This window comes from Ochotona princeps, chromosome 2 (genome assembly GCF_030435755.1).
Source record: "Ochotona princeps isolate mOchPri1 chromosome 2, mOchPri1.hap1, whole genome shotgun sequence".
NCBI lineage: Eukaryota > Metazoa > Chordata > Mammalia > Lagomorpha > Ochotonidae > Ochotona > Ochotona princeps.
The window spans coordinates 100,577,174-100,604,322 of NC_080833.1; the positions used below are offsets into that span (position 1 = coordinate 100,577,174).

Sequence of the window (27,149 nt, forward strand, 5' to 3'; positions counted from 1 at the left end):
ATTCCTGCTTCTTATTGTTGAGATCCATCAAAAATCATGTGGAGTGTACGTGTGTGTTGGGAGCATGGGAAGGTCTCTACAAATGCACTTTAAGAATGAACACTTTTGGGCCCGGCATGATAGCGTAGCGGTTAAAATCCTCGCCTTAAATGCACTGGGATCCCATATGGACGCCAGGTTCTAATTCTGGCAGCTCCACTTCCCATCCAGCTTCCTGCTTGTGGCCTGGGAAAGCAGTTGAGGAAGGCCCAAAGCCTTGGGACTCTACACTCGTGTGGGAGACCTGGAGCAAGTTACTGGCTCCTGGCTTCAGATTGGCTCAGCTCCGGCTTTTGTGACCGCTTGGGGAGTGAACTATCGACAGAAGATCTTCCTCTGTCTCTCCTCCTCTCTGTATATCTGCCTTCCAATAAAAATAAATAGATCTTACAAGAAAAGAATGAACACTTTTGTTAATTGATGTTTATGTTCTAAGTTTTCTGGATAATTGCCTTGAAACCTAATATTGCCAGAAATTTCAGTGTTTAGGTTTTGCAGATGTATTTAGTTCTACCCTAGAGCCCAGGTCTGCTTTAGCTGTAGAAAGAAGAGGCTGGACTTAGCAGGGAAATGATGCAGCCATGCTGAAGACCAAGTAACACTACTACATGCTGAACAAACCAGTCTGAAAGAGCGAAAAGGAAGAACTGAGTCGCTGTATCATGCACGGTAGTGTGTGCTAAGCATCATAACCACTTCACAAGTAAGTTTCAGTTTGGCAAAGACATCAGCACTCATCAAACTTAATTAAGGTTATTTTAAATTTTATTAGTTTTATAGTTTTGCCTGTGTTCGACCTTTAGTTTTATTCTTGTATAAAAGACATAAACATGAACAACTCATGACTAGTTTTATGTTGATATGGGTAATACAAGTGTGACAAGTGGAAATTGAGCTAAAATATTTCCTTTCATATTCAAATGGGGATGTCCATGTTGCAGGTTTGAGAAACTGCTCTGCGCTGCAGCGCCAGTGCTGAGCGGTTCAGCAGGCTACTACCTCTATTATCACCTAACCCAGCAGACTTGTAGGACGATTAAAAAGAATGAAAGTGAGAATGTGGGCCCACAAAAGGAATCAGAAGAGTAGTTCAGTCTCCTTTTTCTGACACAGGAAAATATGGAAGCTAAATATAGTCTAAGTTCTTTATTCTGAGTGTGGTCTGGGGATCAGGATTATTGATATCACCCAAGAGCTACTCAGAAGTTGAGCATCGAAGGTATCATTCCAGCACTACTGAGTCAGTGTCTGCATTTTAATAACATCTTCAGATAATTTAACAGGTGCATATTAAAGTTTGAGCAGTACTAGTCTAGGACTCTATAGAGAATGTTAACAGTTAAATTCACTGCATTCTGTACTAGTCTTTAGGTTAACTTGGGTGACTTCAAAGGTCTGGCATACATGGTCACAGACAATCTGCCATTCTTCCTAGGTTATGCTTCCATACAATGGGACCCTCTTTAAAAGGGCTTATCTTCTAATACAGAAAGACAAAAAATGTTTGGAAATGAAAACTATTCATAAAAGTCTGTTGAGTTTTGAATAAACAAACTTTAAGATCTTTTCAAAACATTGCCATTGTCCAACAGCAATGAAAATCATTTACATGTTAGGCTGTTAAATACTTTAGCTCATAAGATCTGCTCTAACAAAAGCTTGGTTCAGTTTAGGAAGAGTGCATACTTAACACTAACAAAATAACACATTATAAAAAAAGTGTGATTGTGGGTACAAAATGTTTGTTTTACTGTTCAGCAAAAACATCAAGTTGCAACCAGCAGTATAATGTTGTTAGCATAATTCACCTACAGAATGCATATGCTTTTCCTGATCTCATTGGCCTTATATATACTTAAGGCATACAGTATTTCTGAGAAACAAAACAAGTCAAGGGCCGGGCATGATGGCTCAGTGGCTAAATCCTTGTCTTACATGCACCAGGATCCCATATGGGAACCAATTTGTGTCCTGCTGCTCCACTTCCATTCAGTTCCCTGCTTGTGTCCTGGAAAAAGTAGTAGAGAATGGCCACGGCCATAGGATCCTCACTTCATGGGAGAACCGTAAGAGGCTCTGAAGTGCTTTGAAGTGGCTCTGTTCTGGCCGTTGTGGTCACTTGGGGAGTAAACCAGTGGACGGAAGATCTTTCTCTCTGTAAATCTGCCTTTCCAATCAAAATAAATAAATATTAAAAAGCAAAGGGCCCAGCGGCATGGCCTAGCGGCTAAAAGTCCTCGCCTTGAAAGCCCCAGGATCCCATATGGGCGCCGGTTCTAATTCCGGCAGCTCCACTTCCCATCCAGCTCCCGGGAAAGCAGTTGAGGACGGCCCAAAGCATTGGGACACTGCACCCGCGTGGGAGATCCGGAAGAGGTTCCAGGTTCCCGGCATCGGATCGGCGCGCATCGGCCCGTTGCGGCTCACTTGGGGAGTGAATCATCAGACGGAAGATCTTCCTGTCTCTCCTCCTCTGTGTATATCTGGCTGTAATAACAATGAATAAATCTTTAAAAAAAAAAAAGCAAAAACAAAAACTCGAAGCTATTGCTCTTGGAAGTGTAGAAAATGAAGTAAATACTCAAAAGAACTAGTAATAACTAAAATGATCTTAATATCATGTTTAAGGGCTAGTTAGGTCAAAGCTTGAAGCATTCTTTATTGCTCTAGGTTCACAGAACTCACAAAGAACAGAAACCAAAGCAGATTACATATGAATGTATATGCATGTGTACAGAATTGTATATGGTTAGGCCTACTGAAGCTTCATTGTCTCTGGGTTTGTCATATAACCCAAACTAAAGATATGCTACAGACTGAAGTTTGTGTGCCTTTCCTACTCTAACTCCGGTGCTAAAGCTTTAACTCCCATTGTGATATTGTGAAGTGGGGTCTTTGCGAGGTAAGTGGGTCATGAGTAAAGATCCCTCATGAATGGGATCCATGCCCTTTGTCAGAAGAGACAGGAGAGAGTGATGCTTCCCCTTAAAGCTCTTTCTTCTGTGAGGATAAAGCAAAACAAAGTTATCTACAAAGTTGGAAAAGGCCCATCACTAGGAAATAAACTGGTGCCATTTTGATTTAGTCTTTCCAGATCTAAAACTGTTAGAAGTATTTGCTGTTTAAGCCATCAAGTTTGTGATATTCACTCAAAATGACCACAGCAAAAGCAGAAACTTCCTTTATCTTCCATGTTCTCAGGCAACCACAAACCACGAGTCAATCCTATGCTGTGAGGCTGCATGGCTGCCATCACAGCTAAAATTTTGTAGTGCTTGCAGACTATGAGGACTGTTACTAAGAAGAACTACAATAGAGAGAACTCATCTAACTGTAAGTTTAAATCTTCAGGAGTTATCTTGTATTCCTTTTAGTCTTTAATATAATGAATCCAGTTCCTAGAACCATACAAACCTCTATTCAGCACTTCAAATTCTAATAATTTCTGTTCTAATATTGAGCAGTTAGAACTCTCTGTATGTACTTATACAAGTAATGCATTGGGGGAACACAAAGACTGACTTTTAGCAGATGCTGAATACTATATCTGATCTTCTTTCTACTAGTCCTTATAAATTAAATACAAAATCATTACTTACAGTTTGGGTTCACTAAATAACTAAGCAAGTCAGAAACAAGGAAAAATAGGCATGCTTTTGTACTACAGTGATTAAACCCATTCTTCTCCATAAACAGGACATGTTTTATTCCTTTTAGACTTCAGAAATTTGGTTAAAAATTTTGGTTATTTCCCCCACTGAAAATATTCTTTAAAAATTGCATCTCGGGCCCAGTGGCGTGGCCTAGCGGCTGAAAGTCCTCGCCTTGAAAGCCCCGGGATCCCATATGGGCGCTGGTTCTAATCCCGGCAGCTCCACTTCCCATCCAGCTCTCTGCTTGTGGCCTGGGAAAGCAGTTGAGGACGGCCCAAAGCTCTGGGACCCTGCACCCGCGTGGGAGACCCGGAAGAGGTTCCAGGTTCCCGGCATCGGATCGGCGCGCATCGGCCCATTGCGCTCACTTGGGGAGTGAAACATCGGACGGAAGATCTTCCTCTCTGTCTCTCCTCCTCTCTGTATATCCAGCTTTCCAATAATAATAAAATCTTTAAAAAAAAAATTGCATCTCAAATACTACAGATGGGCTCTTTTGAAAAAGGAAAATATAATAAAATATTAGCCAATGAAATAAGATAGCCACTTCTGTGAAAGGAAATGCAGTTTTTTTGGTATATGCTTGCAATGCGGGAATCTCAACTGAACTTGAACTGTGATTATGCAACAAGGTGGAGGAATCCACCATGGTGGGAGGGTTTGGGGAGGGGTGGGGAGAATCCAAGTACCTATGAAACTGTGTCACATAATACAATGTAATTAATTAATTAAAAATAATAAATAAATAAAAAAAGAAAGGAAATGCAGTTTTAAAAGTAGGAGCCTCTTGGCCTTGAGAGTATAATAAAGACTGAACTTTTTTCAAGGGATAGCTTTTACTACCGAGAAACCTGAACACAGATGAATTAAGAATCCAAATACATGCTGTAAAAGTGTGCTTGTTTTTTAAAAAATTAAATCTTGCATGAATCAGTTTATGGGTTAATATTTTGTAAGCTGTGTCTTCAGAACTGGACTATCATTTGGCATGAACACGGTTTAATAAATTAAGAACTTGGTGGTATTCTGAATTAAGATCAGATGGTAGTGCTCACCTCTACCTAGTTGGCCCTCTGAACTCTGATATGTCCTTGAACATGAAACATAACTCTTCAGACTACCCAGCTTTTCAACAAATATACTATATATTACTTAATCATTGTAATATCACTGTCGCCTGCTGTCCCTCTAAGACTTAGTATGCTGAAATAACTTCATTAGGTAACACTTCAGGGAACCACAACAACATGATCTTGGTCCCACATTTGATCTAGTTTTACTTACACTAGCCCTTATTTTCCTTTAGTAATGATCAGATAACGAAATATTATTGATGCGTATTCGGTCTCATACCACCTTATATCTAGGACATTAACTCAAGTAGAATAATAGAATATGTAGAATCCTTTTCGTATTTTTAGACATTAACATGCCGGTATCACTACAACAAAACATTTTTTTTTTATATGGAACGCTTCACGAATTTGCGTGTCATCCTTGCGCAGGGGCCATGCTAATCTTCTCTGTATTGTTCCAATTTTAGTATATGTGCTGCTGAAGCGAGCACAAAACATTTTTTCAAAATTACTGAATCTAAGAATCATACGTAAATACACTTCCTTTAACATGGCAAAGTAGCAGTCTTCATTATTTATACTGGAAATGATTCAGGTCAGATGCCAACTTGAAGTGGCTAAGTCTTGATTTTACCAAGAAAAGTTGGCATATTCTCTAGCTGCTTCTAGTGAAAAAAGAAATACTTTAAATAAAAACAACTGGGTGAAGAAAATGAAGATAACATATTATTATTTTTAAGGCTCAAGGGGTTAAAGGAGGACTGTTTGAGAGGAAGTTTAATACCTGATGTTCAACTGCTAGTCTGGATCTGGTGACTTATGGAATATAACAGAAAAGTCCTTGACCTATACACGTACAAAAGGTGTTTTGATACAAGATACAAAGCATATGTGTCCCATACATGCAGTAGAATGCGTCCCCATCCTACTGTAAAGCCCATCCTTGTTTATATGGCAAGGCACCAGACCAGGCTAAAAACCAATGGGACACTTTCCAACCATACGTGAAGAGAAGTATGTTTTTTCATGTGCATTGAACAACGTTCTGGCAAAGGGGAATGGGACCTCTGGAACCACTGCTTCCAAGTTCAAACGAGCAGAAAGGTTCTGTTTTCTCTTCTCTGAACTACAACACAGTTGTAGTACATACTGGGGTGGGTGTAGGAATCAAAAGCAGTATGAAGACACCCAGATGGAAATGATAATAGTTTGAGCTTAATTCAAGAAGAAATGTTTAAAATGGCTAACAGATGCCTTTTGTTAAAAGTGCAGTATTAGGGAAGGAGTGGGCCAGATGAAATTCTGGATGAAGCAGGAGGAGGTTGTCAGGGTTGGGATTTTGCACTAACAGTTCTTTGTTTCTCCAGAAGAGAAACCACTGAAAAGGTGCCAAAGGCCAAAAGGGGTGCTTTGTGGCATTCACTCATTTGTATTGGTTCACAGATTAAAAACTAACTGATGACACTCACCACACAAACTCCATCAGTATTTCTCACCCACAGACATCAAAGCCCTTTCTAAACATCATCTGCACGGTACCTCTGTGAGGTAGATAGCATAATTCCAAACTATTCATAAGCAATCTAAGGCACAAATAGAGCCTGAATGGCAAGCTGATCTGAACAAAAGCCAATTATCAGGTCCCCACACCCTTTGCACTGATGTTGGCAACTCAAGAGACACTGCTATGAAATGCCCTTACAGGTAGTGGCTCTTAGAGCCAAACAAAATCATTCATGAGTCTTGGAAAACAGCACACTCTCTAAAGACTCAGGGATGCGGTCTTGGGAGATGCTCTTCCTGTGAGAGTACTAGCATGTGCAGCAGCTCTTCTGAACAATTAGATGAGATCGCCCACGACTATGGGAGAAAAGGTAAAGAGAAACTCTCATTGCGCCACAAGGTTGTGATCTGAACAGTTGTGAGTCTAACTAATCACACAGTCCCAGGAAACTTAGTATGTAAACCTCAGTTTCAACCATGCAGTAAAACTGTAAGTTCTATATTTTACTAATAATGTTGATTTTTTTATGAGATACATTTCCAAATTCTTAGTCCCAGATAGTTACTTGGCATAATCCAATTACCTGTATAAAGTAAAAATGGTATTAATGCCAGGTTTGAAACAAACAATGCATCTGGCCAGCATAGATTGGTTCCATGTATTTCAAGAGTCACTTAAGTACACAAAGGAAGCGTGCAATGGTAAAGAGATGACGTGAACAATAATGGTGGTCTGTCAAGTGGAGAATCCAGTGTCCCTCAGAAAACTGAAGATACTCAAAAGTTGCTCCCTGGTTGCTATTAACAACACTCTAAAAATGAACATTTCCATTTGATACAAATATACAAATTTAAAATGTGTGCAGTTCAGAATGGCCTACCGGGTTTAGATTGCTTTATGTGCCAGAAAATATACAGTCAATAAAAAAATACCAGAGAGGTGGGGACAAAAGGCTCTCTGGATCTGTACAGCAAAAATGAGTATTACTTCACTAGGTAGTGATCTGTAGTGGGAGGGGCATCCTCGTAATCACAAAGCACTGACAGATGGCAGGTCACAAATCCGGTGATGGCGGATAAGACGTATAGTAAGGCCCGTTTTCCTGTGGAAAGAAAGAAAAAAAAAGACAAGAATATGAAGTAACAATGCCCATGCAACTGGGAACATACTGGAAAGGGATTTATACTCAATGAGAAAGTGATGTCAAGTGTCTAGTCCATGGCTGGTACTGAGCAGGCCTTCAGATTCTAGAGTTCCGAAAGAGTCAGAGTTGGCATAAAGTTAACATTCAAGTTAACAATACCACTTAGTGAATGTTCCATATGTTAGACACATTATAATCACTTTTTCTTCATTATTCCTTTAAATCCTCACTCAATGCTGTGAAGTGCGTACTATTCTCATACAAGAGGAAGATGAGTGTCACATGTAATTCAATGAAGGTCATTTTGCTGGAAACATCAGTCTGAATTTAAATCCAATTCAATGGAATTTATTACTTGAATGACTTTTTTGTTAAAACTGTGTTGTCCTTTTCTGTGACAAATTTTAATATACTTGATGAAATAAAACACTTATCACCAAGGAATTGATAACTAGGCAGAGAAGAATTTTCTTCATGACATGCCCGAGTGGCAAGTCTCGTTAACAATTTCAGTTCTCAGTACACTAGTTCAAGTCCAAGAAGGATAATGAAATGCCAGAACTTGAGTGTCCCATGTAGGAAGCAAAAAATCAAGGGGAGAAGAAATGTTCAGGCCCTCACTTTAATGGGTTTTATTTTCATCAAAATGAAGACACTCAGCTTTAAGGATCCTAGACGACATTTAAGCAACTTAGGATTGTGTCTTCATTTTTAAGGAAAGTATTTCTTTGACAAAGATCTTGCTTCTCAGTAAAATCACAAACAGAAAATACTTAGTATTAAGATAACAGTTGAGAATTTCTTTATGGGATGTTTACATTACAGTTATTCTGGAGCACAGTAGGCAGTTAGATGTGATCAGAGGGACTAAATGAGTCAAGATGTTCTGAAGCAGGGACTGACCCTGGGGCCAGATTCCAGAAAACTGACTTTCCGGTAATAAATCTGACCAGACATTAAAACACTCTCCTAAAAAGGTGGGTTGATTACATTTCTCCATTTCTGAACACTTGAATGAAATACCTTCTTCCTTTTTTTTTTTTTTTTTTTGCATTTCAGTACTCTGTATCAAGATCTGTTTTATTAACCTGTCCTGCATATTCAACACGCATAGAAGCTATGCTTAGAGAAACATGACCTAAGACATAAATCTTCTATGACGTTCACTTGAAAAGAAAACAACTAATTTTGCTCCACTCTTATACTTCCCTAAGTTTCCCATATCTACATTACATTACGCTAAACTAACAAGAACAAGTCTAATACTTACTGCCACAAAATAAAGCTTCTTATATTAATCTCACATTGTGCAAAAGACTGTTTAACTGTAAAATATTTTCTCTCTTTCTGGAAACAATCACTGATATTTCAAGAATTGTTGCCAGAAAAAAACTGTATGCTATCTTCTTTCACTGTACTTGTAACAATTCTGGATCACTGCCATTCTCTCTCTCTCTCTCTCTCTCTCTGTTTTAGTTATTTTATTGGAAAGGCAGAAAGTGAAAACAGAAAGGGAGTGAAGGGGTGAGACAGTTGAGTGTTAGAGAGAGAGAGAGAGAGATATCTCTCATCTACTGTGACAGCATCAGCAGGAAACTAGAATATGGAACTCAGTTTGGACTCAAACCACTACAACAAGGGATACATGCTTTAACTATTAGGCCAAATGTTTGCTTTTTCAGTATCACTTTTATCTAGACAGATAAGAATTACTTTCAAAGATCCCTTTTGATTCTATAAAATTTATATTGCTATTCCAAACCATTTAAATCCTCAGGAAAATAGAAGCCCAGTGAAACTTGTTAACAGCCAACATTATCCCACCCTTTCAATCAAATTAAAAGCTTCTCACAGGCAAGGCACATAACAAACAAAACGTAACAAACGTAACAAAAGCAAACAATCTTATACTCATTTATTTTCTCCAATCATACTTTGAATTCTAGCAAAGAAGGTGGTTCCTTACAAGGTGACACCCAGTTATGCCACCTCAATTCCCCAAGGGCACCTCTTCTGTCACAGAACATACTATCTCCTTGTCCTAATCTTTCGATGCTTGCCTTTCCAACTGCTTCTCTTCGGTGGCAGCAACATGAAAAACTGTATTTTGCAAGAGCAGAAATTCTGTTTTTCTGTCTCTAAATGCTTCAGTCACTAAATGATGTGAATTTCCTAGAATTTCTATTTCTGAATATTGCTAACATCTTTAAATTCTTGCCATTACCAGTGCGCTCACTCTACTCTAATTTCTGCTCCAGCTGGTCTAACAGATTCTTACATCCCTGCCCATAAACTTATCTTTCCTGGTCATCCCCTGTGCAATTTCTATGGTCTTCTTGACTTATTTTTTTAATTTGAAATGCAGATTTTTATATAGAGAGGAAAGACAGAGGGAAAGGTCTTTCGTCTACTGGCTCACTTCCCAAATGGCTGCAATGGCCGGAGCTAGCTGCCAGGAGCCAGAGGCAGGTACAAAGTCCCAAAGATTTGAGCCATTTTCTGCTGCTTTTTAGGCAGAAAGCAGGAAGCTGGATCAGAAGTGATGTAGTCAGGATAAGAAAAGCTTCCATATGGGATGCTGGCACCATAGGTGGAGGATTACTTTACCATGTTACCATGCCAGCCCCTTTGGTCTCCTTTCTTCACAAAGTTCTTGCAGAACTCTCTCTGCCAGGTACAAGGTTCAACCTTGCAGTGAAGCACGTACCATTGTAGTGTCCAGGGTTCACCTCCGACCTGTGTCTCCCAGAGCATTCCCCAATACTCTGGTTTCTTCCCCATTTTTATGTTTCTCTCTGGCATTCAGATATATCTCCACTTTAGAAAGCTGCACTTCACAAAGCTCCTGCATTGTAAAGTGTTAAGCTGCTTCCTACAAGGCAGGCATCCCATACAGATGTTGGTTTGAGTCTCAGCTGCTTCAAACTTCTGATCCAACTTCCTGCTAAGGCATGTGGGAAAGCAGCAGCAGAAGGCCGCTGCATCCATGTGGGAAACCTGGCTCAAGTACCTGTCTCCTGCCTTTGGTTTAACCAAGATCCTCCTTTGCCGCCATTTGGAATTAGTGGATGGAAGATCTCTCTAGCTCTTAGAATTCTGACTTTCAAATAAATAAAGTAAATCTTAAACACACAAACAAACAAACAAAAAAAGTAGCTCCCCTACTCATTACTTCAACAGTATTCTTAAAAAAAAGGCTCTACTATAGATATAGCCTTAAATTACTTCTTCTCTTCTGTTAATCAGGTACCCACATGGTTTTTCACCACCTTATCAGGATTAAAGAACAAAATCCAATGAACCTAGTGTTAAATTATAGTTTACAGGTAATTCTATTGTACTAATTAATCACATAATTATGCTAGTACTTGATAATACAAAAAAGGAACAGGAAGTTAAAACAGACACCCCAACAAAACACAACAGGAAAACAAAACCACATCTGAGTATAGAGTTGATATTGAACGGAAGTTTGCTTGACAGGCCCTTACGTATACTGAAAATGGCTTGGCATAAGACAGTTCTTGAGGTTTTCTGAGCAAACACTCAACTTGCATATTTCTATTCCAAAAATAAGTAATATATCTACACACTAGTCTTGGATTATCACTCCAAATTTTTGGTACTCAAAAAAATTTTGAGTGTATTCCACATTTCTTGCTTCTTGCTGTCTAATGTTTTAAATATGAAGTGAGGTATAGCTCAAAGGAATACCAGCAATGTGCAGTAAATACAAATGATCTTCCTTTTTCCCCTCTTACATGCTCAGCAATCTTTTTATCTATGATCCAGCTGCTCCAATTACAAATCCTCTCTGTGTAGCAGTCAAACATAAAATTTTATTAGCCCCTAGAACACATTTAACACTTTGCTCTTCACATAAGGGGGAAAGAAATCATAGCCAAAGTTATGAAATGTTAGAGAGAAAATGTGTTGCAGGACTTTTATTTGACTCTATACAAGTTGCACCATAATTAGGAAAGAATAATTCATCTCAAACTTACTATAACTTTCAAATATATTCCCTGGTTTATGCATAAAGATACATAATCAGCAACATTTAAACAATGAGCTTAACAAGCTTTTGGCCAAGGATAATAGTTAATTTTCATTTTTAAACTCTGAAGGTGATACTGTAAACAAACACAATGGAATAGAACTGAGATGAAACTTAAGAGTTGTCCTTTCATTGATGCTTAGTAGAATCATAAATGCATCTATAAGCAATCACAACACTAATGCCATTAGTTGATGGTTTTAAAACATCAAACAAGCTTTAGGTAAATGAAACTTTCAGCAGGATAATAATGATTCTAAGACAGACTACCAGATTTACAATAATGCTCAAAGTCGACACACAGATTTCCCGCTCTGTCAGATGAAAAGCCATTTGGTCTCAGGAAAACCAGACAGAGGTATCTGTCCTCAAATGTAGCGGAAAACAACCAACCATGGATTGGCTTTAAAGTCAGCCAAAGATTCTCATATTGAAATGTTTATCTGGAGACAGAGCCTTGTGGTACTGAACTAAAGGTACTGCAGAAAAGGAATCAAATATTATTAAGCTCACTCAAATGCATTAACATACGCATAACAACATGATGCTGTGCTCACTCGAACTGCTCCATGGTGTAGCCATTATACTATATCAGGTGAGGGATAACTTCTGCTATTTCTTACCCTGGCATCATATTCAAGGACAAAAGGAGGGAAGTCGATCTGCTCTGGGGATATGGCGGAAAATAGCTGATGGAGACTGTCCACGTGGTGGATTTTGTCCTTCAATCCTGAGACAGAAAAGGTGGTGAAAAACCATGTGGATACCTAGTTAACAGAAGAGAAGAAGTAATTTAAGCCAGGAGCCACACTAAAAAAACACAAACAAAATTTTGGAAACTTATACTGCAACTAGCTTTATATCCAACTATCTTTCCAAAGTGCAGTGTTGTAGTTCATAAATGAGTTGTGCAACTAGTTTAGTCGATCATGAGCAAAATTTTAAACAGAAGGAACTAAAGTAGAAGTTATTAGAGATTGTAATAAAGATCAGGTTTGCTTCATGAAGCTTTTTTCCCCATTGTATATATGTAAATGGTCCTATGTGTCTAGCTTGTTACTTTGTATTGCAGTCCAAACTACTGAATAACTGTAGAACAATACTATGAAAATGGTTAATTTCTTAAAATATGACAATTTTTTTCATTTTGCAAAGGAGACTGAAAATAAAACTTTGGTCAACATTTGGGACTTAAACGCTGTCAGCTGGCATTTGGCATGCAGTCACTGAGGCCTGAAGTCAGCCAAGGTGAATCACCTGCAGGTGTGCAGCCACTTGGCTCATTTCATTGCCCCAATTTTGCTAGACTGCTAAATTTATTGGTTCTAAAAAATAAAACAAAACAAAACAAAGAAAGGATAGAATTATAGAAAAAAAAAAAACAAAGCTGACAAGAAGTAGATACCATCTAGGATTTATAAATGACAGTCTACCTAAACTGGCAATCATAAAGTAGTCTGTTTTTACCAACAGCTAACATAATGTTCCTGTGAGACAAACCTGTGAATATTTCCAACTCATACAGGGTGGCAACACACAAGCTCTCAGTGCACTGGCAAGAATAAACAGACTCAACACTAAATTATCTCAATCAGAATCCTGCTCAAGTGTCCAGATTCAGAGCAAGTGTTAGAGCAAATGTCAGACCAAGTGTCATTCTCAACATTATTTCTCTCTTACACCTCTGTATTATCCATTCAACTAAACTCTTACAACCTGATTTATAAACTTTATTTTTAGGACTTTTTTTTACTTCCTAGAGTTTCAGGAAGCTTACAGTCACCTTAGTTCCCAGCAGACAATTACGAAATGACAGACCAAATTTTTACAAGATGCAGATTGAACCATAAGTTTTCAAGTATTGTTAGAGAATGAATAAAAATAATGACTTTTACAACCTGGGCCAGTATTTTTTGCTGGCCGCACTTTAAAAAGCTGACATAGGCCTCAAACAAACATCATACTCTGCAGTTTCTCCCCTCCAATTTTTTCAGGTTTGCTAGGAAGGAAATGATGGGGGATAAGGGAAGTTACTGATACTGCTAAAAACAAGTGAATTAATGTAAATGTATGTTTAAATTTTAAATTGATTTATAGAAAAGGCATAGATTTCATGCATTTTATATGTACAATTTTAAGAATATCATGTTAATTCCCACTCTCCCTCCCATCAACTCTCCAGCCTCCTTCATTTTTCTTCTAATATTTGTAATAACATACTTGGAATTACCTTAGTAGTAAGCAGAAAGACAACTGTTCATTAGAGTACAGATAAGGGCTATGAACATTCATCAAATCCCAATATGTTGATTTCATTTATTACTTTTTTCTTTGATATTCTACATATCATCTACCACAAATCACAGAAAACATCTAAAATCTGTTTTTTGCGGACAGGACTGGGCTATTTCACTAAGCACAGTGATCTCCAATTGCACCCATTTTGTTGCAGAAGACAAGATTTCATCCTTTCTAAGGCTATATTGTACTCTTTCAAGAATATGTATACCAAATTTTATGTATCCAACAATTAGTTGAAGGATATCTGGGCAGATCCCATGTGATTTCAGCTGCCATATACATAGGGGGAAACAGATAATTCTTTCCTATGTTGATTTCCTTTCCTTTGGAGTAAATTCCCAGGAGTGAAATGCCTGGGGTCGTAGGATAGATCAATTCATGAATTCCTGAGGAATCTCCATTCTGTCTTCTCTAATGGTTGACATTCTCACCAACAGTGTATTAGGGCACTTTTCTCCATATTCTCACCAGAATGCTATTTTTATTTATTTTTTTGACAAATGAGTTTGCCATATATACCTTACTGAGATTCCTGCAAATTAGAACAGTGTAAATTCCCTAACAGGAGCTGTACAATAAACCACAGAGGTAGCTGATTAACTATTAAAAGCAATGGAGAAGCCATGGATATTTTAGGGATTCTAGAAGGATCTAAAGAAAATAGACTGCAATGTCAGAAAAAGGTAAGACCCTCAAGGAGAGCTACTCAAAGACTTCAACATCCACTGCTCATCTCCTATGTGCTAATTATTCGGGTTTTCGGTAATACAGAACAGATACAGCTTTCCCTCCTACTGAGGCTTAGATTCAGGTACAGGACCCACGACCATAACAAACAAATCATTAAGCCCAAACGCCAGGGCGAAACATGCTAAATGAATCCCCAAAGGAAGCGTGCTTGAATGTGGCATATACCATCAGCTGTGTAATTTAGAAAACGTGTAAAATCATGGAGGAAGAAGTGATCATGTAGCGGCTTTTGAACACTGACCTTTTGACATGCTCTTTCAATCCCTTTCTTCAACTCTGCCTGGTTAACTGTCCTCAGCGGTCACAAAGGAATTTGCCAAAATTAAAAGGCTTTCTGTGACCACTCTTCAGCCAAAGACGGGAAATAAAGCATGCTTCTAAGTGTTCTAAGTGTACTCTTATTACTGCCTACTGATATTCTGCATTGCATTAATGCCTATTCAGTTATGTACAATTTCTCTACATACAATGGAAATTCCTCAAGGCAGTGGCTACTTTATTCAATGTCTAACTAATGTCCAACAAAAAGAAAATCAACATTTGTACAAAGAATTAATAAAATGATGAGTAGGAATTTGTGGAGTTTAAGGTAGCCCTATTTAGGAATGGCTTAGTAATTCTTCATTTTATAGCAAAAAAACAAACACACAAACAAAAACTGCATTTTGTCAAACTCTCAGCCTCTCCAATCACGGAAGCTAAATTCCGATGATCGCTAAGGTTCCTCTCACACAGTTCTACGACTACGACAGGACTTTTGAACATGTTACACATACAAACCTGATGGCCGTGATATAAAACAGTGAGGGATGGTTGGGTTGGCTAACGACAATGAGCTGCCTTTTAAGAGAAACAATATATATATATTTTTCTTTAAAGAGAAACATTCATTGAATGATCAACAACTCGGGTGTTTTCACAGCTAAGCAAAAGAAATCTCTTGGTAGAAACATAAATTATCTGTTATTTCTTTTTCTCATTTTGATATTAAATTCTCATACCAGATCCTTGTATTACCTAGCAGAAGACAAAATACTATTGAAATAAAGGTTTTGCTTAAAACAAAACAAAACAGATCCTTCCTTAACTCCTCCTGTGTTTTCAGTTCTGCTATTACTAGTCTGCTGGTGACCCAAGCAGTAAATATAAAATAGATTTCATATTCTGTTGCATTGTCTCCATTGCATCATTACATCGTTTACATCTTCCAGATGTTAGCCGAAGAAAATTACTCCAGGTAGACATAGTGGCAACCCACTTAAAAGTTTCCTGATTGGGCCCGGCGGCATGGCCTAGCAGCTAAAGTCCTCACCTTGAACGCACCACCAGGATCCCATATGGGCGCTGGTTCTAGTCCCGGCAGCTCCACTTCCCATCCAGCTCCCTGCTTGTGGCTGGGAAAGCAGCTGAGGACGGCCCAAAGCCTTGGGACCCTGCACCCACATGGGAGACCTGGAAGAAGTTCCTGGCTCCCGGCTTCGGATTGGCGCAGCACCGGCCGTTGCAGGCTCACTTGGGGAGTGAATCATCGGATGGAAGATCTTCCTCTCTGTCTCTCCTCCTCTCTGTATATCCTACTTTGTAATAAAAATAAATAAATCTTAAAAAAAAAAAAGTTTCCTGATCAGGGAGACCTAATGGCATTTTCTTTACTTTTTCTTTCTTAAATTTTAGTGTCACATAGCTTAGCTTTAACTTTTTGATTGTTTACAACATAAGTTAAAATATTACCAGGGAACTTTGAAATTTCTTGGAAAATGAGAACATAAGCTTATTTTGGTGAAAAATTTTGAAAATACATTACATGCAATCTTCTTCATAACATGCGTTTCCCAAGAACTTTTTAGAGACCACCTGTACATTAATTTAGGTAAACCTGCATTTTTACCTGCTATGCTGAAATACACTAAAAAACTCTTAAAATTTGGAAAATGAATCTTAAGATATTTTGTGAATATGAGATTTTTCACTCAACTCTGTACAAATGTAAAGCCAAGAAAAAGAATTACAAAGCAAGATAAACCAGGAAAAGGCAATTGACATAAGTTTTTTGGGTGTGGCTAGAGCCACAATCACAATGGATTTGAATTTTGTTAGTTTGCATCCTATTAGTAAACTTCAAAGAATAACAGTGGTGATTTATGCAAGCAGTCAATTTAATTTTATTTTGGGTGGGGTAGCCTGGAAAAGATCTGAGGAGTATGGAAATCATAAGTGTGATTTGATTGTTTTATTATCCTTTTAATGTCATTTCATTCTAGTATAATTAGAAAAATTCCATTTGTGGCTTTTTAATATAAAATAAGTGACTTTCATTCCAAATGGGTTTTATTCTCGTCCCCTCTTTTACCTCATCCTTCTCTCACATCCCTAAATTGTGAATAAATACTACATGTATAATAGCTTTTACTTTGTCCATCTGGTCTCCAAGCCTCCGCGTCAATACCACATTTGCACTGACTCTTATCTGATAAGTCCAGTGGTGTGAGAGCCAAGCTAGTGGCTTTCACCATGAACATGCTGGTCATGTTTTTCCACTGATGTCACAGTAAGACAGCTTTTATTTATTTGTTTTCACTTTCTAGTGGCAACAGACATTTCAGAGGATAAAGTTAGATCTTACTATACAGTGGTTCTATATTTTTATAAATATAGCATAAAAATAAAAAAGTATATTGTTTGTAAAAAGATCCATTCACTGAAGTTGAAACCTTTTTTCTGTCAACACAGAATAGTCACTGTTCAATGTTAAACCTTGTCTTTATAGCTTCTCTATTACATATCTAACCTCTGTCCATCTACCAACCTTTTCTGTTGCATTTCAAAGTAAACTGCATCTATCAGTAAGTTTCATGCAGCATCTGTATCTTTGAAGCTCAGTATGTTTAGTTTCTTTGCTACAAACTTTACATTCAGTGAAATGTACAGGTGTAAAGTTTACTTTTGCAATTTAGACAAATGTGCACATCTATATAAGCGAAAGTTCCATGAGTGTATAAAGCATTGTGATCACCCTACGTAGTTCTCTCATGTCCCCCTCCTCTCAGGTTTGACTCTCCAGAAGCAAACACTGTTTTTATTTTTCTACTACCATGAATTACTTTTACCTGCTCTAGAAGCCACATAAATGAGTCATTCAGCAGGATTCTTTTCTGTAGGGCTTATTTCACTCAGCGTAACGTTTTAAAGATTCTTCCATGCTCCTGATGTTATTATTAGTAGTATGATCTTTCCTTCTCATAAGTAATATTTTATCAGAAAAAGATACCAGGTTCAATAATCCTATTGTTGAGACATCTGAGGTTTACCCAGGCTTGGGTTATTATGAATAAAACGGTTATGAACATCCTTATTAATCTTTCTGTGTGCCAATGTTTTCATCTCACTTGGACCTAGCAGTTTAATTGCTGGGTCATGAGCTAGGTAAACATTTAATTGATAAAAAGGAATTACTATAACTTTTTGCTAAATTGTGATACAGTTTATCATTTCCACTAATAATGTTGAGGAATTCCAGTTGCTCCCCGACACTGGAAATATCTGGCACTGTCAGGCTTCAGAATCGAGCCATTCTGGTGGCAGTCAATAACATTCCATTAAAAAAGTTTTGTTGAGGTATAACTTATAGGTGACAAACTTTGTATATTTAAAATACATGATGCTGGTTCTGACACGTGTATATGCCAAAGAATCAATCATCACTATAAAAAAAAAAAACCCAAAAAGACATACTTATCAACCTCTCCCTCTAGCCTCTTCATTCTGTAACTGTACAGTAGCATGTATTCCTTTTAATTTTATATAAATGGAATCATACAATGTCCCATATACCAACATCATTCCTTTTTATTGGTGAGTAGTATTCTGAAGTATGAATATAACACAACTGGATTACTAATGGTCCCTATCATAGGCTCTTGTCTTGTTTCCAGTTTTTTGTTATCACAAACAATGGTAATGAAATTTCTATACCAGTCTTTACATGAAAATATTCTCATTTGTCGTAAACACTTAGGATTGAAATGTCAGTATCACATAGTAGGTACACACCCAATCTGCCACCTTGTCTGCCAAGGTTGCTACAGCATTTAACATTCTGCTCAGCACTGAATGAGAGTTACTATTAATTTGCACGTCCCTAATGACTACGTTGAACACATTTTCGTGTGCTCATTTGCCATCTGTATATCTATTTTCTCTTATTATTTTTGGATATCTATCTTACTTGGAGACGTGGTTGTGAAAATATTTTTCCCATTACTAAATTGAGTTGTTTATTACTACTGCTTTTTAAATTTTCTTTATAAGTTCTGGAAATAAGTTATTTATCAGATATTCTATAACTATATACTTAGATTACATTTTGTTTCTTTCATTTTCCTGAGAGCATCTATTCAAAGGGACAGAAGGTTTTTAATTTTGAAGAAGTCCAATTTCTTTCATGTATCATGGTTTTGGATTTGTTTCTAAGAAATCTTTGTGTAATTCTAGGTCACAGAGGTTTTGATAAATTTTCTTCTAGAAGTTTAAATTTCACATGTAAATCTTCATTCTGTTCCTTGGATCTATCTATCTTGACACTAGTATATCACTGTCTTCAGAAACATAAATTCAGAATAAATTTCAAAAGCAGGTCTCCGAACTGTGTTTGATTTTGACAAAAAGGACTTGCTAAAATTCTGGCTGGTATTTGAGTTAATTTTGCATTATGTAGTAAGAACTGACAATAATGGAAAACTTCCAATGTACAGACACAGTATTTATCTTTATTTACTTAGGTCTTTTTGAATTTCTTGAATTTCCATCTGGGTTTTGTAATATTCAAAACTATAATATGCAAGGTTTTCACATCTTTTGCCAGATTTACTGTTGGGTTTTTAATATTTCATGCTTGGTAAACACTACTGCTATTAAATTTCAGTTTGTTCTCATCTGGGAATAAAATTTTTATTTATCCCTCTCTAATTTAGTTGCCTTAATTTCTTCTTGCTGAATTGAACCTTCTATTATTTTCATTGTAATTGTAAAGAAGTAGTGAAAGCATATATCCTGCCAAATATAGACTCAAGACCAGACTAATCTTTATTTGCCTCCACTAAGAAAAAGCTTGGTAGTTACTGGATGAAACACACACACACACACACACACACACACAAAGGGGATGATGAAATTAGGGAAAAGAGTCATGCACTACTTCCTATGTGCTATAGAAGATAAGATGGAGCTGGTGTTGTGGTATCACAAATGTTTTAAACCTCTGCCTGTGACACCAGAATCCTGTTTGTGCACCAGTTCAAGATCTGGCTACTCCACTTCTGATCCAGCTCCCTGCTAATGTGCCTGGGAAAGAACTGGAAGATGACCTAAGTGTTTGGGTCTCTATATCCATGTGTGGGAGCCTGGTCCAGACATGGCTGTTGTGGCCATTTGGGGACTGACCCAGTGGATGGAACCACTCTCTTTCAAACAAACAATCTTAAAAACAAGACAAATCACTAACAGAATACAGCAAGATAATGGGAATACTAACAGTATACATTACCTGAGAACACTAAATACTTAGAATTTAACTGAACCAAGAGCAGAAAAAGCCCTTTCCACAACAGGCTCATGATACATGTTTTCCTCTCATCATTTTAAAGCCCCACTTTTTTTTTCCCCAAGTGCATTCTTTGTTACCTCTTCTATGATTACACTTTCATTTCACTAAATTTATAAAAATCAATTCTAATAGTAGTACAATGAAATTCATTTTATTCATGCATAGTTTACAAATACCCTTAAATTTCTACTAGTTTCACCGTCAACAGACAAGATTTTAAAGTAGATATCCTTTGAGAACATCAACACTTGAAAATTTCCAGCCTGTTTGTCATAGGAAAGGAGTGGAGTGAAGGGATGAAGAGAGGGAGGTAGGTTAGAAAAAGACTAGGGCACAGAAGAGTGTATTCCCTCACTCAGTTGACTGGTTCACTCCACTCATAAAGCTTCCTCTAAACTCTGCTGTAGAGCATAAAGTGCCATTTTAGGCTGCTGAAGTGATCATGTGGTACTATGACAGTGACCAACACACAGATCTTCAAAGTTCTCTCCTTCCTAGCTAGTCATTAGCTGGGAGTTGTGTGCTTAGTCATAAGCAGAAATTTCAAAAACAAAGGACACTCTTATAATCATGAAGCACAAAATCTTTTATCTTTACAAATTTTGGGTTCGCTGGATTTCCAAGCTTTTCTCCTTCCTCACTCCCCAATTCCTCACTATTTCCCCCCATTTTATTACAACAGTAGGGTCATTCATTAAAGCTCATTTTTAAAGCTTGGCTAAACAGTGTTCCCACAAATATTTTTAAAAATTGGTGGGCATTTGGTATAGCAACTAGGATGTCTCTGGGAAATCCCGCATTCTACATCGGAGTGCCTGAGTTTGCATCTCAGCTCCACTCCTGCTTCCAGCTTCTCATTAATGTGTCCCCTGGGAGGTAGCAGGTGATGGCTCATTTTAGGCCATTCTACTCACACAGGAGGACTGGATTGTATTCCCAACTCCTGGCTTTGGTTTGAATCAGCACAGCTGGGAACTGGGGAAGGGGGTTGAGGAGGGGTGTTCATCCAACAGAAGGGTGATTGCCCCTGCTCTCAGTTTCCCTTTTATATATACAAAAAAGAAATAAAATTTAGAAATTAGCTTTTAAATTGATACGTAACAAATATATTTATGGTACAATGTAGTGTTTCGATGAATGCAAGAGGATTAAATCAGCGAAGAGGAATGTCTATCACTGCATACATTTATCTTTTAAGTTTTATGTATATAACATAGAACACAAACACACACACACATAAAATAGTTAGATGTGCTATTTCAACACTGAGAGACCAAAAGGAAATTTAATCTAAATTTATAATCTAAAAAAATTACTTAATCTACCTCACAAAATTTTCATGATGGCACCTGGATGAGAAAATTGGGTAATTTTTTTTTAACAACAGGAAATTCCACAGTAGCAACAACTATCTCACTGATATCTTCACTCTTCTCTTAATTAGGAAATATAACGAAGGCCTTTCAGTACATATGTTATTTCCACATAGTCCCTGGAAGTGCTGTTGCTTGACACTACCTCCCACAGTGTTAGTCTATGTTGCTCTTCCTATTTAGTTTTACATTACTCTTGGACTCAATCCCTTATGCTAGGGATTGTTAGTTTTCTTCTTTGCTCTCTTTTAAGTCTCTTTGATTTCATTCATTAACACATCTACAGAGTTAAGGTCGATCTACTCTATACTGACTGTCATCTTTATCTCAACCCACAATCCCCATATCTGACATACCTGGAAACCGTGCCTAGACTGCTTCTTTCTCTCACCCTAACTTATCTAATACAACATTAAATGCATGATTTTATGTACCCCAAAGTAATCTTTCTGCAAACTAACTCATAAATACAGATTATTTTTTATATTTTGTTAGGTGTCTGCAAACTTATACAAGGAAGCATAATAGCAAATAAACACTGTAGGCTTTTTATAGTAACATTTTTTGACACATGCCTGAAAGCAGGCGATTTGAAAACACCTCAGGTAAAAAGTGACCTGAGATAAACTATAATACAGGTGGTAAAAACAAAGTTGTAGACAGAGCTGAGCAAGACTAAGAATTGGTGCAATAAATGTGGTGAGAGGTGAGCAGAGAAAGGACTCAGGAGGTCTTCTTGGTTTCTGGCTCAGACCCCTGGGTAGGTAGTGATCACATGTGTCGAGATAGGGAATACACAAAGTTGTTTATAGGAGTAGGTAGGAGAGGATATGAGTAGTTCTGTTTTAAAATGCTGAGCTTCAGAGGCCTGTAAGACATCCGAGTCAAGATATCTCATCAGCAGTTCAATATGCAGGTCTACAGCCCAGGAATGATGATGATAATGATGATAGCTAGTATTTGACCACTCACTTGACATTGCATACGTTAGCTGGTTTATATGTATTATTAATATTGGAAGCTATTTCATCCTTCCAATAGCTTACAAGGCAGCTATTAATATTATCTTCATGATACAGAGGATGAAATAAAAACACAGAGAAATCACAATTACTGAGATGATAAATTGATACTTGTAGAGCTGGGACAGAAACAAATCATTTGAAGTTTGAATTCATGTTCCTGAACATTAGGTACACATATCTCTGTAGATTGCATCTACTCCAAAAGGCCACTGATGACACAGGAATCAAACAGGTACAGAAGCTGGGAGTAGAGGACTTGAAAATACTAACCCTCAAATGATAAAAGAAAGGATGGAGATGACTGAGCAGGAGCAGTAAGAAGAGCAAGCAGGCAGGGTTTTGAAGAAGCTAAGACCAAGCGTTTCAAGAAAGAAGTAACTGACTGTCCTGACAGCCGTAAGGAAAGCGGGTATGTAAAGACAGAGAAGTGTCTGTGGGATTTAGTAACACTAGGTTATTGGAGATTTTGATGTGAATCGCCTGCTTCAGCTCGTGCAGTGTGACTAAAACCAACATGGAATGACTTAACACCTACGAAAAATGGAGACAGTGAGCACAGAAGATGATTTATACCAATTTTTTTTTTTTTGTAAAGGGGAAAAAAGAGTAGATGCCTTACATCTAACTGAGGGAAAGACGCTAAATGTTGAAGAAAATGCCCTCAGGAAATGGAGATAAATTATGAAGTTAAAAACTTAAGGCTTTGATATTAAAATGCCAAAATTCAAATTTGGCCTTTGCTACTTACCATGAATTACTCTAGAAAAGGTCAGTAATTTTGGTAAGCATCAATTCCGTAACCTGTAGAATGGGAGTATTATCACTCTCTACCAGTTTACTGTAGGACCAAAACAAGAAAATGCTTGTGAAAAGTTGGACATGCTAAGTATTCAAAACAGGCTAGCTATTGTCATTACTACCGGGTCCAGAGCACAGGTAGAGGGTCTGCCTTGTGTAAAGAATGAGCACCATTACAATAAGATGCTGGACTCTATGTTTGGTATACGCTTGCAATGGGGGAATCTCAACTGAACTTGAGCTGTGGTTATGCAACAAGGTGGAGGAATCCACCATGGTGGGAGGGTTTAGGGAGGGGTGGGGAGAACCCAAGTACCTATGAAACTGTGTCACATAATACAATAGTAATTAATGAATTAAAAATAATAAATAATTTAAAAAAAAGAATGAGCACCATTTTTGGGGGGACAGAAATAAAGGAGGCAATGATAGGAAGAGATGGCAGATACACTTGGGATGAATGAGCAAGGAGGAGAGATTCTTATTGGTGGTTTCTATGTGGTTTCTTTGTTCTTGGTTAAGAACAGGGCAGGTCATCTGCTGAAGTAAAATGGACTTGAGGAGAACTGAGATGATGCTGGGACACAATGCAGTGAAATATCAAAGGATCTCCAGCAGAGAAAGTGTCATGAGTCTGCTGAGGTACATAAATACTTGTGGCTCTGGATTTCTCCTCAGGGCTCAGCAACCCAGATATAAGAGTGAAAAAAGCAGAACAATCAATTATCTACGTTTAGGTTTTAATGGGGTGGTGTGGTGAAAGAGTTAAGAAGTAACAGGGAAGAGTATAGTGATAGAATGTGGTTTTCTGGCTCCTCTACTTCCAATCTGGCTTCCTGCTGATGTGCCTGGGAAAACGGTCAGAGATGGCCCCGCCTCCATGAGAGAGACAAGGATCTGGATCTGAGCTTTAGCCTTGCTCCTCCCCAGTCTAGTCACTGTAGACAGTTAGGAAGTGAAGCAATGGATGCAAGATCTCTCTCTGTTGGTTCCTCTCTCTGACACCTGCTTTTCAAATAAATGCCCCTTCCCCGACTATCCTCAAAAGCAAGAAAGAGTAAAAGAACTAATGGACTATGTATCGATGAAGCCAAAATGTAGGATTTAGTTCTATGAACATAACAGTATGACAGCTATATTCTTACATTCATAGATCTTGCAAACTAACACACAATCAAAGAAATTAAAATGTAATTCGAATAAAAACATTGCAATGGCAGAAGAATACAGAATCATAGGGAGAACAAGGCAGGGGTACTCTAGCTGTAGGAATTGCCGGGGAAGGTTTACTGTAGAAAATCATTGAGCTGAGATCAGAAAGATAAGCAGAAGTTAGTTATAAGTAGAGGAGGGAGAAGACTCCCATGCCAACAGTATGAGCTGTTGGTGGACATCATGAGCACAGTGGACAAAGGGCACAAAGAGAAAGAACTACAAAGTTGACAGCTTGTAAAGGTTGTCCACAAAGACAGCGAAGTCACAGATGGCCAAAACAGCAGGATCACACTCGGATCACTTCAAAAAGGGAGGGCAATGGAGAAGCTAACTTTAAAACTGGCGGCAGCAAGAAGAAAGATACTGAAATACATCTTTGTATACTCAGCAGGCAGTACACTTAAATTCAAGATGTAGTCAAAAGACTAAAACACTGTACCTTTGAACGAAATGTTGGATGAACAAAATAAACAGCTTTCAGATTCCTCTTGTACCTAATAAACAAACAAAAAGGGTCGGTGTAAGTCATGCCTAAAACTTGAAACCACCAAAGAAATTACTTTGCTTGTGAATCTAAATATATATGGAGGAAAAATGTTTTTAAAAAGGTGCTCCAGTTTGTATATTAAATTATTGGTGAAAACTCAGACTGTTATTACTTAAAGTATTTGTTTTATAGAAGATATGTTCCTGTTGGCTACAAGAGAGCCACTTGTAGGCAGAACAAAGTTAAGAAAATACTTTAAAAGCAGATTTATTGTGTGTCATTTTAAAAACTGTGCTAGAATCTTTAGGATTAGATATATAAAAACAGAAACTAAAACTTGATGTTTGGTAACAAATATGAGGGTACTTCAAAAAGCTTTTGGAACATGGCATTAAAAGATAAGCTGTTTTGATGCAAAAGAATTTTGAAATTCACACATAATTTTTTCCAAAACATTCATTTTCCATGAACTTTGTAAACATGGCTTATAGAATCTGTTACATCCCAGAAATAGTTTGAAGGCTTTCCAATTGATTTGCATAACAATTCTATGAGCTAAGTGCTATCACTGCTTTTATTTTCAATATTCCCAAGTCACCCAGCCAGCAGGTGGCAGAGCCAGGAGCAGACGTGAGGTCACCTGGCTCAACACGCCCACTGTCATTTCCTACTCCACCTTTCCTCTCTAGGTAGGCATGAGAGTTTTCCAAGGGTTCAATAATAACAATGGGTCACCTATTGCTAACTGGAAGAAACTTCAGAGAAAATGTTTATAGTTGAGGTCTGTTTCAAGTTAAAGAGTTGATCAGCAATATAAGTAAAGTTACAGTGGAGTGAGTTTTCCTGACACATAAATGAGCACAGGAACATAAAACTAAGGCAAGTTGGAAAGGTGTGAGTAATGAAAACATTAGTATCCCTAATTAGGATGAGATTCAATGAGAATAAGATAGTTGGAAATTTCTACCAATTTACTTTCTTTGTAACTTAACAGTAAGATAATTTTTAACAATACAAACCCTAATAACACTGTGATGTTGCAAATTATAACACAGCTACCAGGAAGGTAGGGTGCCATTTCTCTTCAGGAAACATATTAGTGAAAAGAAATATTAAACATTACGTTTGATCTTTGCTGTGGAGTTTCATGTATTTTCCCATTAAAATTTCCATTATCATTTCAAAGAAAATGGGATTTAAGGAAAATAATTTTCTATTTCCAAGTGACTATTCTGGGCTGAAGTCCAAATTCTACATTCACTGTTGTGAAATTTTGGGCAATATACCTTACTCTTCAGAATGCTAATATTGTTCTATCTTTAAAACACAGAAAGCATCTCTGCTAACAAACCCACGGATTACTGGATGAAAATTATGGGTAAAAGTATTTTTGGTAAGTGTGACACACCATAAAAACAGAATTTGTAATCACTCTGAATCTTTTCCAAATTGGCAAAAAGAACCAGTGCAACGGTGCACCATCTTAATCCCCTGCCTGTGGTACTGGTATCTCATACTGGGAAATGCTTCCAGTACTAGCTATCCCACTTCTGATCCAGGCCCCTGCTAATGGTCTTAGTAAACAGCAGAGGATGGACCAAGTCCTTGGGTCCCTGCACCCACATGGGAGTCCCAGAAGAAGTTACTGAATCCTGGATTTGGACTGGCCCAGCTCCAGCCATTGTGGCCAGGAGGGGAAATCACCAGTGTATGGATGACATTGTTCTTTCTCAGTAACTCTTTCAGCTTAAAATAAATAAAAATTGTGGGGAACAGTATAGAAACTTACTTTAACACAAAATTTTTGAATTTAAGGAGGGCCATCTATGACTACAGTATCTAATTTGTGTATTTCAAAAACTAGGTTACAAGCTATATCCTTTCATAGAAAATCAAAAAGAATGAAACGATTTTCCTTGTTACAATTTTTGAAAATCACTTACTTCACATCAACAACATCATAGAGTTTCTTCAGGAAGTCAGAGTCCAGGTGATTGTACTCGCTGGTTAGTGTGTGAAAATATACTAACACATATTCCTTCACAGCAATGTGATCCATTACATGGATAAAATATAAGAGAGCCTGAAAGAAGAACAGTAAAGGTTAACATCATGTTGCACAGCA

General features: G+C 37.6%; 1 protein-coding gene and 1 non-coding gene across 4 annotated transcripts in view; both read right to left on the minus strand.

Annotated features, from left to right (window-relative positions):
• Nucleotides 1-5,152: 5,152 nt before the first annotated feature.
• LOC118758656 (U6 spliceosomal RNA) lies at nt 5,153-5,259 on the minus strand. Its single transcript, XR_004995757.2, has one exon. It is a non-coding gene; the product is annotated as a U6 spliceosomal RNA (small nuclear RNA).
• A 1,648-nt stretch (nt 5,260-6,907) lies between these two features.
• Nucleotides 6,908-27,149, minus strand: part of GDAP2 (ganglioside induced differentiation associated protein 2) — a 58,868-nt gene continuing 38,626 nt past the window's right edge. For 2 of the 3 annotated variants that reach the window (XM_058660116.1, XM_004581865.4), the window contains exons 11-14: nt 26,968-27,107; nt 24,977-25,031; nt 12,097-12,240; nt 6,908-7,374 (exon numbers count right to left, since the gene is read on the minus strand). In XM_058660116.1, the coding sequence (XP_058516099.1) occupies nt 7,327-7,374; nt 12,097-12,240; nt 24,977-25,031; nt 26,968-27,107 (387 nt within the window). In that variant the 3' untranslated portion in view covers nt 6,908-7,326. The remainder of the gene's footprint in view (nt 7,375-12,096; nt 12,241-24,976; nt 25,032-26,967; nt 27,108-27,149) is intronic. The other variant, XM_058660117.1, reaches the window with a different exon arrangement.